Genomic DNA, 18230 nt, shown 5'->3' with positions numbered 1-18230 from the left:
ATTGTTGGAAAGTCTGTCTTTTATGCAACAACCAGAGTGATATTTCTCATTTTCAAGTTGGATCAAGTCAGTCCTCCTGCTTAAAACCTTACAGTGAATAAATGTCCAAGTTTAATATGGCATCCAATGCCTACTCTCCCTTGCCAGACTCAGGAACCTCAAATAACACCACTCCACAGCTTACACCAGACTCTCCAGCCACATTGGACTGTGCCTGGCTCTCCGAGTATGCCAGTCTGTCTCCACATGCTGCTTTCTTCAGAGCACACTTCCTTCTCTTTTTCACCAGGCTAACTTTTGATTTTTTAAAAACTAAATCCACGCTGCAGGCAGGAAGACTTAGCCCACGCATCTCCCACTAGACTGTGAGTTCCTTGATGGCAGGCACAGTGGTTGTTGGCTGTGGATGTTGAGTAACTAGCATTAGTGTCACTCAGTCCTGTGTCTAGCACATGGTAGAGTCTCATCAAGCGTTTTTTGCAGTAGTTCATTAATGTGGTCAGTTTCAGAGCCAGGACCTGATAGCGGAGTGGAGTGGGAGGACCCAGCTTCCTGTCCCAGTTCTACCTCTAACTAGCTGTGTGGTCTTGATCAAGTCACCTCACCTCTCTGGGCCTGTTTCCTCGCCTGTAAAATGAGAGTATAGAAGCAGATGTACTATGTCACTCCCAGTATCTAAATATCCCAGTTCACCAGGGCGGCCCCATCACCCTCCAGCAGCCCTGTGATTCTGCTCTCACTTGTTAAGCCAGCTGCCCACAACTTTGTGGGTTTTTTTTTTTTTTGCACCTCTCCCAAAATCAGGGAGGGGAGGATGGGGGAACCCAGGGAGGATCACTGGGGCCAGTTTTCATCAAATAGGAGCCATTCCAAAAGCAGGAGAATTAACCTGATCACGTTTGCAGTTTACAGGAGACATATGAGGCCAAAAGGAATGAGTTCCTAGGAGAGCTCCAGAAAAAAGAGGAGGAGATGAGACAGATGTTCGTCCAGAGAGTCAAAGAGAAAGAAGCTGAACTCAAAGAGGCAGAGAAAGAGGTAACTGTGAGCCTAGGTGTTAGGCGGGAAGGAAAAGGAGGCTGAGCTTGGCCATGGCAGGGGCTTCTGCTCCAAGAGCACAGCCAGCCAGAACCTTGCAGCCTCCAGGAAGGAATGGGGCACAGCATCTGTAGCCCTGCCTTGGCTGGCATAGAGGGAGCTGCGAGAGATCTGTGTCTTCTTCATCCCTCATTCCCACGGCCAGGATGTTTTCTCATTCCGTATCACTTAATTCTCTAGAGCATCACTGTCCATATGGTAGTCGCTGGCCACATGTGGCTATTTAAACTGAAACTAGTTACAATTAAATAATGTTTAAAACTTGGTTACTCAGTCATATTAGCCACATTTCAAATGTTCATTTCTTATGTGACTAGTGGCTAATGTATTGGACAGCACAGATATAAAACATTTTCATTGGGCAGCACTATTCAAGAGTCAAGACCTCATGCAGCCCCTTGAGGTCAGGTCCGAACTGATTCTTGCTATCCTGCCCCATCCCGACTGCTCTCTGATAGCCACGGGGAAAAAGGGTCCCAGGTAGTCCTGGGTACCTCGTTGAAACCTAAAACAATAACAGCTGGGGCATTTCCCTTATCACTTGGATTTTCTGTTCTATTTCATGGTGGCATTAAAGAAACATTTGTGTGGCTCTAGCAAGCTTTGAACCTAAAGTTTGATGGTCCCTCTGGGGTTTCATCACTGAAGCTGTGTCTAATAGAGTACAGTTGGGCCTTTAACTATTGGCTTGCGTACCAGGTCCCTCTACCAATGTGCCCACTGCTGCCCCATTAAAGTGGTCTCAGCTACAGTTTTGGTCACTTCAACAACTGATTCACCTCTCTGGACCTTGAAGCCCATGATGAAGGGAGGCACTTAATTCTTTCCCAAGTCTCTTTCCCCATAATCTGTTCTGACTCTCTAGGGTTATCACCAAAGCCCAGAACAAAGGAGTTGATTTTATTTCAATTTCACTTTTCCAAAAAAAAAGTCACCCAATACTTTAAGGAGGAGAGGTAAGGGGATATCAAAGAGAAATGAATAAGAAGCCAATGGACAAAAACCAGGTTAAAGCAACTGATCAGCAGAGCTTCCACCACCCTAGCCCAAATGACCAGTAAAAGCTGGTTTACCCTGCAAGTCTGTCGTCCACCACCCCTTACTAAGCGACAGTCCCAAATACCTCTAGAACCCAAAGACCTGATCTCCTTCATGGTGTGCTGCAAGAGCTATAGAATCCTAAATTATCTCCTAGATCCTCAAGAGAAAGAGAAATTATGCTTAGTCTGCTCTCCTATTCGGGATAGTTTATCGCATTCTACTTTGTTACTATCTGTCCTCTTGATCTACTTACCACGGTGGCACACCAGAATATTGTTGCTGGTCTCTGGCTCTATTCAGGGCTAGTTAAACCTCATTTTCGTCAAGGCTGAGGTCTCCACACTCATTTCATTTTATACAACCATTTTTTTGAAATCCTCACCTGAGGATATTTTCCCATTGATTTTCAGATAAAGCGGGGTAGGGGGAGAGACATCAACGTGAGAGGGACACATCTACTGGTTGCCTCCCGCATGACTCCGACCAGGGCTGGGGATTGAACTGCAACCAAGGCATGTGCCCTTGACCAGAATCGAACCCACAACCCTTTGGTTTGCAGGCCGACTAACTGCTGAGCAAAACTGGCCAGGGCTATACAACCTTTTAAAATCTCCTTCCATGTCCAAGAACAAGTATTTCCTTTGACCGGCATTGCTGAAGTTTGCCCTGTGCTCCATGGTGATCCTCCCTGACTGGAGGGGATAAGAAATGGCAGGGACCCCTAACATATTAGGAGACCTCACTATAATCCTCTATAGAATGGATGGACCTTGGTTGGGCAAAGTCCTTAACTTCTCTCACCTTCTGTTTCCTCATAAAATGCGGATAATAATAGAGCCTACCTCATGGGAGTGTTGTGACAATTAACTGAGTTAATACATATAAAGTGCTTATAAAAGTCAGTGTCTGGCCTGTAATAAGCAATAAATGTTATACTATTTTAAGTGATATTATTACTAACCATGTGTGGTAACTCTTTTAAATAAAATGTTTGATTAATCAGAAGGCATATTTCCCTGACCATATTCTGGAGCAGAAACTTGGAGGTAAAATGGCAGGAGAAGGAGAATAACTAGAACATGGTGCCCTTTGGTGCCATTATAGCTGTCTCTAACAGAAATTTCTCCTAAGTTCTCCCAGAGTCCTGGTGGGTTGCAACCCTGCCAGTCCCCAGTCGACCTGCGCTCAGCTCAGCTCAGCTCAGCTGGGAGCTGCTGATGGGGGATTCCCCCCAAACTCCCTGTGCTTTCTTGTCAGCTGCACGAGAAGTTTGACCGTCTGAAGAAACTACACCAGGATGAGAAGAAGAAGCTGGAGGATAAGAAGAAATCCCTGGACGATGAAGTGAACGCTTTCAAACAGAGAAAGACGGCGGCTGAGCTGCTCCAGTCCCAAGGCTCCCAGGCTGGAGGCTCACAGACTCTGAAAAGGGACAAAGAGAAGAAAAAGTAAGTGGGAGGCTGCTCTGGGGTGGTGGCATATCTCTGCTCTTACTCATCCCGTCAGGGTGGGACCTGGAGGCTGAGGGATGATGAACGGAGGTGAGCTGTGGGCTAGACCAGTTTGGGTACTTATGATTGGTCTCCGTGTCCCCACGGGATCTTTGGATTCCCTGAATTTGGGGAATTGAGAATAGGTCCCAGAGGCCCAGCCTCTCTGTTTGACTTGCTTAGGAAAGTCCTCCAAACTCAGGTAGGAGGAGAGGGAGGGAAAGGAGAGGAAAAGCAAAAGGAATGTGAGAGGGTAGAAAGAAGAAGGGAGGAAACAATGAGTGCTGCACAGCTATATGAAAGAGATGAACAAAAAGGTGGGCAGATAGGAGGTAGTGGGAGAGAGGGTCTTCACAGAAGCCTTTGGGCATGCTCTTTGTCCCTGAGAGGTTGGAGCAGATTGGGCTTCCAGGCCTGCTTGCTCGTCCTGTTGGAGGTGAGCTCTCCATGCCTGCAGGCCAACCCTCTCTCTGTCTCCGTTCTCACCACTGCTGCTGCTGAAGGCTGTAGCCTAGTTCTGATTTCTTACCCCTTTGCTGTCCATTCTGTGGACTGCTTAGTTGTTCCTGGCCTGGGGTACTGAGAACTTGGGGAGAGCCCTCAGATGCTGGTATACTCCAGGTGCCCCATCCTCAACCTGGGGAATGATTTTACATTCTATTTCTTTCCCTGGTATTTCGTAAGGCAGGTAGCATGGACTCCTGGTTACCATGTGGGCCAATTATCCTGACCCAACCCATTCCTCATCCCAGAACCAGAGGAGAGAAAAGCATTTCTTTTCTTTCTTTCTTTTTTTTTTATCCTCACCCGAGGATATTTTTCCATTTTTTGTACAGATAGAGTAGGAGGGAGAGAGAGAGAGAAACATCGACGTGAAAGTACACATCGAGTGGCTGCCACCCGCACAACCAACCAGGGCCGGGGACAAACTGCAACCGAAGTACGTGCCCTTAGCGGGAACCGAACCCGGGTCTCTCCGGACCACAGGCCGACGCTCTAACCGCTGAGCCAAACTGGCCAGGGCGAGAAAAGCATTTCTGATGGAACCCTATACAACAGCAGAAAAGAACCCAGTGGTCCCTTGGGCTCTGCAGCTGTTTGTACAGTGTGACTCAGGAAGCCCTCAGATGGAGTGTTAAGCAATGTCCTTATTAAAGGGGCCTGAGGATCTGAAAGATGTCCATGGTCATTGCCCTCTGTTCTTAGACACTTGTTCCTAACAACTAATAGATATTCACCAGAAGGAGGAAACAGCTTCCTTTCCTCTGTGCTTGGCTTATCACTTAGGAACAAAACAGTAACTTTTTTACAGTATCAAAATATTTTATATTTGAAGGCACTCAGTTTTGCAATTCGATGATTCTTTATTCAAAAGTATAATTTGAACATTTTCACCAATTAGTCTAAAGATTTTTGTTAGTGAACCATAATACTATATGTCAAATTCACTGATTAATCAATTAATCTCTTTGGTATTATTTAATGGATAAAGTTCAACTAGTCAGAAAAAAAAAGCCTCTTTGGAAACACGGTGTATTAATTGATCTGTCACGGTATGTTAGTTGTACCAGCAGGCATGGATTCCTATTTTTAGGATCAAAAAGGTATAACTTTGTCTTCCCGCTCTAATCTGCTACCTTCATAGCCCTGTGGTATTTGTTAACTCAATCCCTGGGGTAGTTTCACAGCCTGCTTGCAGGAATTAGAGGCTTCGTTTGTTTGGACCCCACTGACAGACACTAAACTATAAATATTCTCTATTCTGATGTTTTTGAAAGTTCTTCCCAGACCAGGTTTTCCCCCAATGGCCTCAAATTACTTGACCCCCACCCCAACCTTAGGCAGAAGGTCCTCTTTACAGTCCCCAGGAATATTTGGAGTTGGTATCCTTTTTCAGTTCTGAGTGGGTAAAAACCTTACTGGCATGTGGAAACTCATATTAGCAATAATATGAGTTTCTAAATAGACTCTCCTCTTTCATACTTCCAGATGTATAAGCAGCCCCAGGCCTGAGCTTCTTATATAATTCCTTAAATAATTAGCTAACTTCTGGAAGACCCATCATGAGACCTGTGTAACTCTGGTCCCATAGTGATGGTGGTGGGGTATGAGGGTAGAAGTGGTAATAATGGCATTTCTTCTTAAGAGATGGTGGTTGGATGTAATAGAGTCACATATTTAGAATTTCCTTTGGCTGCCCTTAAAGAAGTTAAGAAAGAGTACCTGTGTTTCAGGGGCCCCTACCAGCCCACCCTCCCCACTCTCCCTCCTGCTCCTCCTAATCTCCTTTGACCTCTAACCCTTCATTGTTTGTGTGAACTCATAATATTTGATTTCTCCTCAAGCTCACTCCATCTTCATCAGTTCTTACTGTTTTACAGTTAACTCTGCTGTTTGCTGCATGCTGCATGAGACCCAGGGTCCTGGTAAGCTTTATTAACTCTAAATAGAACTGGCAGTGGCTTCTAGAACACATCTCCCCCAGTCACCCCCACCCCCCAAAAGACACGTCTAATCATAAAAGAAGGTGCTTCATTGTCCTAGCTGGTTTCCTCTTGTGAGTTAGAATATTAAGAAATAGTCTGGTGTGGTTTTAAGTGTACATGTGGAATGTTTGCCTGTGTGATTAAAAGTGGGCTATTTTCGGACTGCTGCTGCTACAACGGCTGGGTAGCATAGGTGGATCAATATCTGAGGTTCAGTTCTGGCTATTTTTTTCTTAAAGAGCCTTAACCATTACTTTCAGAATTAACTAGACTGTAGTGAGGCGGGAAACTGTTGGGTCCAGCAGCCCTTTCCCGCAATTGTCCCAGTGGCATTAAGCCCCAGGTTTGGGAATGTTCCAAGCTAACGGAAACTTGCTTCTCTGTTTCCCTCTGGTGGTGGTTTCCTATCTGAAAGGTTCAAGTTCTCAAATTTCCTTTGGCTATGTAATCCCCCCAAACCATAATGAAACTGGGAGAAACTGAAGAGCTCTCAGATATTATGGAGTTCCTTACATTTAATTCCATAAGTACCAGCTTCATGAACACCTACCTTTGGTAAGATGGGTTCCTGAGGGCTACATGTATCTACAGAAGAGAATAAAGCAGTCCCTGGAGCCACATGACTTACAGGTTGATTATAGCAATGATTAAGCACCTTCTGTCTGTTCTATTAGACTCAGATAGTAGATGGGGAGGGAACATAAACATGTTTAATTTAACACAATTAAGCATATTACTATTTTTTAAACTTTACCATAGAAACTTTCAAACAGGAACAAAAGAAGAGAGAGAATAGCACAGTGCAGCCCCAGGTACCCACAACCCAGCCCCCAAACAACTGTCAACACAGGGCCAGTCTTGTTTGATATATTACCCTAGACTTGCTGAATAATTATAAAGCAAAACCTATATTATTTCATCTGCAAATAAATTTGCATGTATCTGTAAGAAATAATGACTTTTTTTTTATCCTCACCCGAGGACATTTTCCCACTTTTGTTCAGACAGAGAGGGAGGAAGGGAGGGAGGGAAGGAGAGAGAGAGAGATATAGAGAGAGAAACATCGACGTGAAAGGGACACATCGAGTGGTTGCCTCCCACACCACCCCAACTGGGGCCGGGGACAAATTGCAACCTAGGTACGTGCCCTTAGCGGGAACTGAACCCCGGTCTCTCTGGACTGTGGGCTGGCACTCCAACCACTGATCCAAACTCGCCAGGGCAGAAATAATGACTTTTTAAAAAACCATAACCACAATGCCATCGTTATCATACCTACAAAATTAACAATTCATTAGCATAAAATTCCTAGTCAGTGTTCAGAGTATCCCAGTTGTCTCATAAATGCCTTTACATTTGGTTTGTTTGGATCAGGGAATATAAAATATTGAGAGGACTTCTCCCCACTCATCAATGTAATTTATTATTTAAAAAGAGAGCCTAGTGTTCATCACCAAACTGATTGCTGCAACTATTGCACTGGGGACTTTGGGCAACTGGCAAAACATCCTATTTTCAAGCAAGTCCCAAAGAGGAAGTCCATAGAGGTCCCTGAAACATAAGGCCCGTGAAATTGGGCCAAAGGAAACAACCCTAAAAGAACAATGAAAAGATTTATTGTCTGGCTTAAAGGCAAGTCTTTCGAGCCCCGGTTAGTTGACTGGAGTTAAACAGCAGATTTCCATTCAGGAAAACTATCACTTCCTAGAGTGTCTGTCCTCTGCTGCAGTCCCAGTGCCTTGCAAAGTGTCTGACACCTATAGAAGCTCAGTTCACATGTATCTTCTTTGTTCCCTCATTTTCCATGAGGAGAGTAGAAAAGATGTATCCTGGTAAGTTAGATTTCAATTAATGAAACTGAATAAATGTGGTTTGACACAATCTGGTTCAGGTTTCCCTGAGTGAATCATTGTTAGTGGCCATTACTAAAATGAATTCTGGCAAAACTATAGTTAAAGCCTTACTTTGTAAGTGAGAGACAATTAGCAAATAGTGGGAACAGCCAACCTCAACCCAAGTAGGTTGGTTTTTCCTGGCAGGCTTCTTCCCAGAAGACCACAAAAGCAGTTCCAAACCAAATTGGGAAGAGAGGCCTTGGCTCCCTGGGATCCGAAAGCAGCAAAGGCAGCCTGCCTCCTCTCCAAAGCCCTCACTTGTGGGGTGGATCACAAAGGCCACCTTATTAACTAGAGTGAAGCTTACTGTTCCTCACTGGTCTTAAAATTGCTTGAGGCACTACTTGTAGCTGTCTGAAACTGTAAGGGAAATAATTTTTCTGTGACCTGTACACAGTTGTAGATACTATATGTCAGTGGTTACTGGCCTTTGACTCGTGGTGGGCTGCACAGTATATGGAAGAGTACATGTATCAAAATATGTCAGCCTTCCTGTGAGTCCCAGAACATAGGCTATTGCAGTGTTGTTTAGGTTTCCCTACCCCTAGGAAGTAGACAAAGAATAAAACAAGAGGAGCATTCATATAACATTCTAATACTTTTCAAAGTGCTTTTGCACATGATATCTGATTTTGCCTTACAACAGTCCTGTGAGGTAAGAAAGGAATAACCTTCAGTTGACAAAATGAGTACATTGAAGAGTGGGGAATTTAAGAGACTTGACCAAGGATCACACAATGAGTTAGTGGCAGAACTGGAACAGGAATACAGAACTCCTAGTTCTTGGTATAAATTGCCATTCGTGTGTGTGTGTGTGTGTGTGTGTGTGTGTGTGTGTTGTGTGTGTGTGTGTGTATTCACTCTGAGGAAGTAACTGTACAAACATACTCACATATGCATATGATTTTATCTATCCCTCCCAGATATCTAATAGTCTTTATTTAATGAGATAGATGTACTCTTCAGGTGGAAAACAGGGGCTTAGATTCACAGCCAAGGCATTGTCATGGACACTGTGGTGTAATTAACCAGCCAAGGGTTTCAGCCTCTGATTCTGGCTGTCTTTTTCTTTGTGATCTGGGCAAGACAGTTGATTTACCTGCGTTTCTGTCTCCTCATTTGTCAAATGGGGCTGGATACTACTTGCCCTGTTTATGTCATAAGGATGAAGTTTACATGAAAGAAAGGTCAAAGTGCTATGTGAACACAAACCAATAATGGTTTTTGGGTAATGTGGTCTGAACCAGACACCTCTCAAACAGCTCTTGTCCCAGAATACCACTTGGCTGCCTGGGACTGCTGCAAAGCTACCTGAGGCAAAGCCTCAACCTCCTCTGCTTTCCCTGTGGGGCAAGGCAATTAATAACTGAGATCCTGGTGCTCTGGGCAGGGGCCTGAGATAACCTGGAGATTTGCTGAAGGTATTCCTGTACAAGGGGTCTGGATAGGGGGCATTAGTCAGGTCCTAGTAATTAATAAGAGAGAGGACATATTCTTGATGCTGTTGATAATTATTTTGTTAGCTAATACCACTACTGCTACCAATCAGAGGTGTGTGTGGGTGTACGAATGAGGAAGTATGTTCCCAGGAGCCAATACAATATAGGACCTTAAGACCATCTAACCTAGCTGTATATTCTAATTTATCCATTAGTCATCATGACAAGCAGTTTTCTTCTAACCTTTTTCTGACACATTAATCCATCCATTCATTAACCCAACTTCTCTTTTTTTTTTATTTTTAGTTTGGTTTTCCTGTAGATACTTTTTTTTTCCTGCACAGTAGAACTGGACCTCCTTTTCTTTAATTACCCCTTAACACGAGTGGGGGCACACAACCCATGTTCTCCCTTCTCTTCCTGCTAAAGTTCATAGAAGCCAGAGAATCTGAGGCTGGTGTCTGGCCTCTGGTCAAGAAGCCAGCAGTCATGTGGTTTAGAGATGCATCATGCATCCCACTTCCCCTCCTGGTGCTCCCAGCCAGCCACTCCCCACCTCCATCGTTGCCAGAGTGTAACATGTTTAGGAGTCCTATCTGCTACTTTCCACCACTGATTTTCCTGTTCAAACCCTGATGGCTGCTTGTTTCCCTGAGGTATTTGCATACACTGAGGCTGGATAAGCACCAGTCAACAAGACTTTCCCCCTAGTTCCTAGTCACTGAGCTTCCCTGAGCACCCTCCACCTCCCAACAGAGCCACAGTTCCTTCTCAGAGGTCTCCAGAAGGAGATCCTTTGGTGCCTTTCCTTTCGGCCTCTCAGCCCAGCCCTTTCCAGTTTTGATTCACTCAAAGTAACTGTACTCAAGCTGCGTTAAAAATCCAGAATAAGTTTACACCAAGCCCCTCCTAGAAAATATGACTGCTGAAAAAATATTATAAATTTCCTCTCTCTATAACTCTCAGTACCACATAGACGCAGAATGGGAAATACACTTGAATATTATTATCTGCCTAGTGTCTTCAGTGATAGGCTTAAGGAATTCTGAGGTGTCTCGGCATCTCTGTAATCTCCCTTAGGGCTCCACACCACCCCCCAAAGGCAGGGCCAGTAGAAGGTATAATAACCACATGTCATAAACTGCCAAACTGAGTGGTCAAAGAATCATTGTTTTCGATTTTGCTTTGATGAGTTTTCCTGTCTATTTATTTGGTGCATGTGATGATCAGTTGTAATCTGTATTCTGCATGTGCCCCCCAATAAGAAGAGGCGAGAGACTATCAACTGGAGAGGAGAAAAGAAGTGTTGTTTCTTGGAAGGTCCCTAACTTTATCTCTAGTCTAAGGATCTGATATTTTATAAATATTCCAGTCCTAATTCTGATAATGGGGGCCATCCTCTAATGGCTTTGGGAAACCCTTTGAAATAGATAGAGCTCCATTGTCAGGCACAGTGGCATTTGGTGTTTGGCCAGTGAGAGTGAGAGCTGGAGGTGAGCTGGCAATAATCTGTGGCTAACATGCCCTTTCTCTGCCCTTCCTTTGCAGTAATCCATGGCTGTGTACTGAATAGTATTCCCCGCTACAGCTGGACTGGACTCCATTTAGCCTTTTAAACCAAGGTTCCTATTTTAACTAACAGCTTTCCTTTGGGGCGCCAGGAAACTGGGTCCCCTGCCCCTGCCATATACTTCCACTTCAAGTCCCACTTTGAGTTCTGCCTCCCAGTCTCACTGGCACTGACCATGAACCTCTTCTATTTTTTTTTTTTTTGAGTTGTTTTTTTTTGTTGTTGTTACTTTCTTTTGAAATACAGTCTATTAAGGCTATGCCAAATATTCAGGCCTTTTTGAAGAGTTGAGAATGGGAAGAGGGTTTTCCTCTTGGATAGTAGATAATAATAGGAAGCAAAAAGTAGAAAAAATGAAAAGCAAATGTGTGCATACTCTTTCTTTCCTGGTTGGTAAAGTAATAGTGCAGTTTTGATATGTATTGTTTGGTGAGTCACTGATTTGTTAGTGGCCACAGGCAAGTATGAAGGGGTTGCTACCAAAGCTTAATATAGTTTCTTGAAAAATCCAAGTCTCATAGTGGAGCATTTTAGGAGACTATGCTTGGCAGTTTAAAAGAAAAGAACTTGGATACTCAGCCAGGAGCTCAGAGAGATACTAAGTTAGGGCTGTCAGTTTAGGGCTGTCAAGTCCTGTGGGGAAGGGCATCTTATTTGCAGCTTTGATGTTTCTAGTCCAGTTTCACAGCTGCTTCCCACAAATCCCAAACTTAAAACAACCGACTGGTCTCCATCTCCCTGGCTAATTATTTTCATCACAAACAGAGCCCCTTCATTTGCATTTGTTTACAGATTATTTTTTATTTTATTAAGTTTATTGGAGTGACATTGGTTAATGGTAGTTTTCTTACTGTAAGACCAAAAGTTTTTTTTTTCTTCAGTGAAAAAGCTTTCTAATGAGTACAATTGTTGCTATTTTTAAAAAATACCCTAACTACTCTGTTTACTTCTAGTGAAACAAAACTAGTCATTAGAAATGGTCTGTGCTTTTATTTTTCCAGACTGAAATGGAATGGGTTTCCTGAAAAAACCCCACGTGTACACACACACACACACACACACCCTCATTTCTCTTAAGCCATGAAGTTTGCTTTTCCTAGCTGCAGTACAGATCACTTTTGTTTTTGTTTTTGTTTTCTGTTTTAATCACCTGGCATTCCCATGTGGCTGTTAATATGTGCTTGTTTTTAATTAAAACAAGAAGCTTAAACCGGTGTGTGGTGTTCTTAAAGCCTTCTCAGCAGATTTCCTGGTGGCGATGACCTGTCAATGACCCAATTTCTAACCTGTCTACTGCAAGTATAATCTGTTCTACCTCACACTGCCCCCTCCCGTTGCCCTATCTTACTTTGAATGTCCTTTTTCTTTGGCTAATTTCATGTTTTCTTTCTCTTTCTCTCTCCCTCTCCAGCTTTTTTTAATCTTGTCTTCAGCAGCTGCACTAAGTCTAAAGGAGAAGACTGCCATTATAGAAGTGTTAGGGTTCCACATTGTCTCAAACCAGAAAACAAACAATTCCTTCTTCCCCAAAATTCACATGTGTGCGTGTGCACATGTGCGTGCACACACACACACACAACACACTCAGCAAGTGTTCATGTGTCCCTGTGTCCAGGCAAGAAGCTCTCTCCTGACTTACATGGTATTTTAAATGGAAGTGTCTTGTCCTAACCTAACAAGGCAGGAAAAGAACCGTCAGAGCTGGAGAATGGACCAAGTGTAACCTCAGAGAGACAACTGCAGGATGACTCACCCTGTGTAAGTGACTGGGGCAGGAAACCTCAGCTGTGGGTGTGGAAGTGCTGTTCACAAGTTTTCATTTCAGTTTTTTTGTTTTCTTTGTAAACACGAATTCTCTGGTTCAGTGGGTTGACTGTCTACAGCCACTACTAAACATTTCTGAATATGGAAGAGAAAGTCAAGCAACATTTGTATCTTCTTCAGCATTTACAGACCTTCTGAAGACCCCCATCAAGGGGGGAAATGGATCCATTAACACTCAGTGGAGAAAGAAAAGATGGGAGGGGGTTTAAGCTTAGTGAGAGCAAAATAAATCCATTCAACCTCTCAAGGCTAGTTGGGGTTTTGAGAGAGATTTCTGCTCAACCTGGCATCTGGCTGGAGAGCTTTGATGTTGATAAATCTGCCTTGAATTCATTGGTTTAACTTGCATCAAAATACCATGTGAGTGTGCGCCTTCCCATATATCCCTACAATCATCGCCATCCCACTGTCCAGTGTCTCTTGAGAGAGCCTCTTTGCATGTTTTCCAGAATCTGTGTTTGTTTTTCCTTTCTTCTCCTTTGTTCTTTTTGCTCAAAGGTGTGACCAGTCACTGCCCCTCTGGGGCTTTCATTTGCCAGGAGAAACATCCCCAAACCAGCACTGTTTAGCTTGATACCTTTCTAATGTCCATGTCAATTTTCAATAAAATTTTTAAAAATGCTCAATGGCTGTGTGATCTGATCTTAAACCATTAGGTGATGTGGCCCATCATGGTTTGCCGGAGTGCATGGCTGCCTTTCAAATGGATGATTTGAGGGGCTTAGGAAGGCACCATCATCCCATATGCAACCTTCCTAGTTGGGCTGCTGCGCTCCCTCCTTCCTACATCTGAGCTTGAAATACCCATGGGGGGTGTTTCGGGATGGGGTGGACAGGACGTCTTCTACTTTCCCTTTATTAGCATGGATTTAACTTACCCGATGAGCTCATTATCATCTAGAATAATAAATGGAGAAGGTGGAGTGCCAGATCCTACAAGATTCTCCTTTCATTTAATCCCATGATGTGAGCATCCCCAAAATTCAGAGATATGACTGTTATGACTCAAAAGACATTCTAAAGATAGCAAGTAGTATTTTGTGTCCTGGATCTACCTGGGAGGGAAGCTCCTGTCCTCGCCTCTCACCCCCAATATTAAAGTGGGTAAGAGCAAGAGTGGTCAGTTTTCATAAGTCTGCTTGCGGGCGAAGTGGCGCTTCCTTTCCTTGGCTTCATTTCCTGGATGGCCAGATGCTGAGGACTGGAGAGCGGTTCGTATCCTCTTGGTACCCAGGCCTGAAGGAAAAGACACTGGCCTGCGTCTGCACAGCTTGCACATTAGGGGGCAGCCGAGTGCAACAACAGTAGCCTGTGACGTCATCGAGTAGCGGCAGGCACTGAAGTGTGGAAAAATACAGGCCAGACAGCCTTGCTAGCTGTGTGTGCTGTGGGCAAATTGTGTTAAAAACTTCCCTGTAAAAGGAGACTATCAGTAACTCCCTTGCAGGATGATTGTGAGGGCTACATGAGCTCACGTGAGTGAAAGACCTGGATATTCCATAAATGGTAACCTTTATTAAGGATGGAATTTCCCTTTTGCTAGAAGTAGTTTAGGCTTCTCTAATTCAGTGTTTCTAAACCTCAGAACTACTGACATTTGAGGACAGATGATTCTCTGTGGTAGGGACCTGTGAATTATAGCATGTTCAACAGCATCCCTACCCACTAGATGTCAGCAGCACCCCACCCCATCCCGCCTTCTGACAACAAATGTCTTCTGACAATACCAAGTATCTCCTGGGAGGCAAAATAGCCTCATGTTGAGAATCATTGCTCTAGGCCAGGGATCAGCAAACTTTTTCTGTAAAAGGCCAGCTGGTAAATATTTTAGTTTTGCAGGCCACATGGTCTCCACAACTATTCAACTGTTACTATAGCACAAAAGCAGTCATAGATAATACGTATGTAAAATGATGACTGGCTGTGCACCAATAAAACTTCATTTACAGACACTGAAATTTGACATTCACACGCGAATTTCATTTTCACATGTCCTGAATTATTATCTTGATTCTTTTCAACCATTAAAAAATGTAAAAAACATTCTTAGTATGAGGGTCTTACAAATACAGGTGGTAGGACCAGATTTGGCCTGCAGGCCATAGTTTGCATACCCCACCTCTAATGCATTTTAGTGCTTGTTGATTCATCATTAGGCTAAAGGTGTTAGAAGTGACTGGCCTGTCAAAAGAAATCAGAAATGAAGACAAATGGCTGAAGTTTTAATGCAAGTTGGTGGGGGGAGGGGAAATGGGTTTGATTAAAATTTGTACACAGTTTTGCTAGAGCGTAGATGGGAAGCAGGGGCCTGCTGCATCAATGAGATCCTGCTCCTGGGGCACTGAACAGGCACGAATGCCAACTACTTCTAGGGAGAGGATGGGCCTTTAATACCCTCAAAAAGACTAAGCAACCAGAGCTCCTGTTTAAGCACTGAGGTTAAGCAGTGTCCTCTCCGGTCTGAAATGCCCCCACTTCAGGAGATTTATCCTTTACTGAAAAGACAGCTTTCTTGTAAGGCCATTCTTTTAAAATGTTGGGTACCCCTTCAAAGAGTTGTGCATTTGAACAGTAGTACCTCACAGTGGTTTTGCCACCTACACCTACCTTCCACCGGTGTCCATCCAAGTCCTTCACTACCTCTTAGCTTGTTTGGCTTGAGCTTTAGAAAGTTTCTGCTCTGGCCCTGGCCGGTTTGGCTCAGTGGTTAGAGAGTCGACCTGCGGTCCAGAGAGACCTGGGTTCAGTTCCCACTAAGGGCATGTACCTCGGTTGCAGTTTGTCCCTGACCCTGGTTGGTCATGCGGGTGGCAGCCACTCGATGTGTCCCTTTCACATCAATGTTCCTCTCTCTCTCTTCCTCTCTCTCCCTCCCACTCTATCTGAACAAAAAAATGAAAAAAATGTCCTTGGGTAAGGATAAAAAAAAAAATTAAAAAAAAAGGTACCAATGGCAAATTTCACAGAACTAGAACAAATATTAGAAATATTTATGTGGAAGCACAAAAGACCCCAAATAGCAACAACAAAAGAAGAATAAAGTTAGAGGACTCATGCTACCAGATATCAAACTATACTACAAGGGTATGGTAATCAAAACAGCATGGTACTGGCTCAAAAAAAAAAAAAAAGAAAGTTTCTGCTCTGGGCTCAACCACTTAATGAAGTATATACATCTGTTACATAGAGTATTGAGGACAAACTTTTTATCTTGGATTTGGGCTTAATAAAATTATTATTCTTTAATAAAATATTAAGGGTATAGCCCTGGCTGGTTTGGCTCAGCGGCTAGAGCATCAGCCCACAGACCAGAGAGTCCCAGGTTCGGTTCCCGCTAAGGGCACGTACCTCAGTTGCAGTTTGTCCCTGGCCCCGGTTGGGGTCATGTGGGTGGCAGCCTGTCGATGTGTCTCTTTCACATTGATATTCCCCCCCCCCCCCCGCTCTATCTGAAGATAAATGCAAAAATGTCCTCGGGTGAGGATTAAAAATATATGTATATATATTAAGGGAATATTAAACACCTCCCATGGGTTTGGCCCAGTGCCCAATGCTACGGAGATTTTTCATGAGATCTAGTTAGATGCTGCTTTTGAAGAACTTAGAGACGGATCCCATCTTACTTACTCAAGCATATTTTCCAATACTTTCTAATACACAGTCCCCCTTCCAGTACACCCAGTCTCTGCACAGGCCTTTCCCTGAGTTACACAAATGATTTGTTGACTTTGTCTGAAATATCCTCTACTAACTTAAATCCTGCCTTTGAGTCTCAGGCTCTACTTTCTCCTTGACAAGGCTTTCTTGACCCCATCCACCTATTCTGATTTCTTCTCCATTTTTTTTTTTTTTTTTTACTTTCTAGTTGAACTTTTATAATCTGCTTTCTGTGTGAGGGACTTCCCTCCTCAATAGATATTAAGCTTCCTAAGGGTAGGAACATCATTTATAGCCACCCAGAGGGCCCAGTACAGTGCTGAACACACAACAAAAAGTGATTGAGAGGTAGTTAGATTGAGATTCCTCACCAGTATAGGGAACTATTGTTCTTTATTAGCATATAATTTTGAAATTAAGTTACAGGAATAGTACAAAGTATACCCATATACTCTTGAAAGACCCAGATTCACCAATTGATAGCATTTTGCCCCATTTGCTTTATCATTCGTGCTCTCTCTCCATATATACATACATATACATATATACACATATATCTGGATAGATAGATGTACATTCTTTTCTGAATCATTTGAAGGTAATTTACATGTATCATGGCCCTTTACCCCTAAATATTCCAGTGGGCATTTCCTAATAGTAAGGATATTCTCTTACATAACCCAGACAGTTATCAACTTCAGTAAATTTAACATCGTTACACTACTTTAATCTATTGGATAATATGCTTTATAGCACTTTCTTCTTGCCATGTAATATTGGGTCTAGGATCACCCATTGTGTCCTGTTTCTTTTGTTTCCTTTAATCTGGAACAGCCTTTCTTTGTCTTTTGTGACACTGATATTTTTGAAGTCCCATTTAAAAAATAGATTGTGGGGCCGTTGGGGCGGGCGCGTGGCCTCCATCGCGGCACACAGGGACACGTGCTCAGTCCATGCACGAAATCTCAGCCAAGGACGTCCACGGGCACATGGTTAACCTGGACAAGTACTGAGGCTTCGTGTGCATCGTCACCATCTTGGCCTCGCAATGAGGCAAAACGGACTAAACTACACTCAGCTCGTGGACCCGCAAGCCTGATATGCTGAGTGCGGTTTCCGGATCCTGGCTTTCTCTTGCTACCAGTTCGGGAGGCAGGAGTCAGAGGCTAACACGAGATCAAAGAGTTTGTCGCTGGCTATAATGTCAAATTCCAGATGTATAGCAAGATCTGAGTGAACGGAGATGACGCCCACCCTCCGGTGGATGAAAGTCCAGCCCAAGGGGAGGGGCATCCTGGGAAATGCCATCAAATGGAACTTCACCAAGTTCCTCATTGACAAGAATGGTTGCGTGGTGAAGCGGTACGGTCCATGGAAGAGCGCCTGAATATAGAGAAGGACCTGCCCTGCTACCTCTAGCACCACAAGTGTGCACCCCCATCCGAGCCCACCGCCCGCGCCCCTCGGAGCCTTCCATCCCGCACCTATGACAGTCTGTCTAAAAACCAGCCCACTGCCCTGGCCGGTTTGGTTCAGCAGTTAGAGCGTCGGCCTGCGGTCCAGAGAGACCCGGTTCGGTTCCCGCTAAGGGCACGTACCTCAGTTGCAGTTTGTCCCTGGCCCTGGTTGGGTCCTGTGGATGGCAACCACTCGATGTGTCTCTTTCATGTCGATGCTTCTCTCTCTCTCTCTCCCTCCTACTCTATCTGAATAAAATATGGAAAAATGTC

The 18230-nt window shown here is 43.9% G+C and overlaps 1 protein-coding gene and 1 pseudogene across 3 annotated transcripts in view; both read left to right on the top strand.

Annotated features, from left to right (window-relative positions):
- Positions 1 to 13466, top strand: part of SEPTIN6 (septin 6) — an 81661-nt gene extending 68195 nt beyond the window's left edge. The window contains exons 8-11 of one of the 3 annotated variants that reach the window (XM_036270343.1): positions 906 to 1038; positions 3397 to 3587; positions 6011 to 6055; positions 10998 to 11226. In XM_036270343.1, coding sequence (XP_036126236.1) covers positions 906 to 1038; positions 3397 to 3587; positions 6011 to 6014 — 328 coding nt within the window. In that variant the 3' untranslated portion in view covers positions 6015 to 6055; positions 10998 to 11226. Of the gene's footprint in view, positions 1 to 905; positions 1039 to 3396; positions 3588 to 6010; positions 6056 to 10997; positions 11227 to 12430 lie in introns of those variants that run through there. The other 2 variants (XM_036270342.1, XM_036270341.1) reach the window with 2 other exon arrangements.
- An 842-nt stretch (positions 13467 to 14308) lies between these two features.
- Positions 14309 to 17919, top strand: LOC118635296 (annotated as a pseudogene).
- The last annotated feature ends 311 nt before the right edge of the window (positions 17920 to 18230 follow it).

The sequence above is a fragment of the Molossus molossus genome, unplaced genomic scaffold (genome assembly GCF_014108415.1).
Source record: "Molossus molossus isolate mMolMol1 unplaced genomic scaffold, mMolMol1.p scaffold_m16_p_2, whole genome shotgun sequence".
Lineage (NCBI taxonomy): Eukaryota > Metazoa > Chordata > Mammalia > Chiroptera > Molossidae > Molossus > Molossus molossus.
Note: the sequence above shows the minus strand (reverse complement) of the source record. Positions and strands in the feature narration are given on the sequence as shown.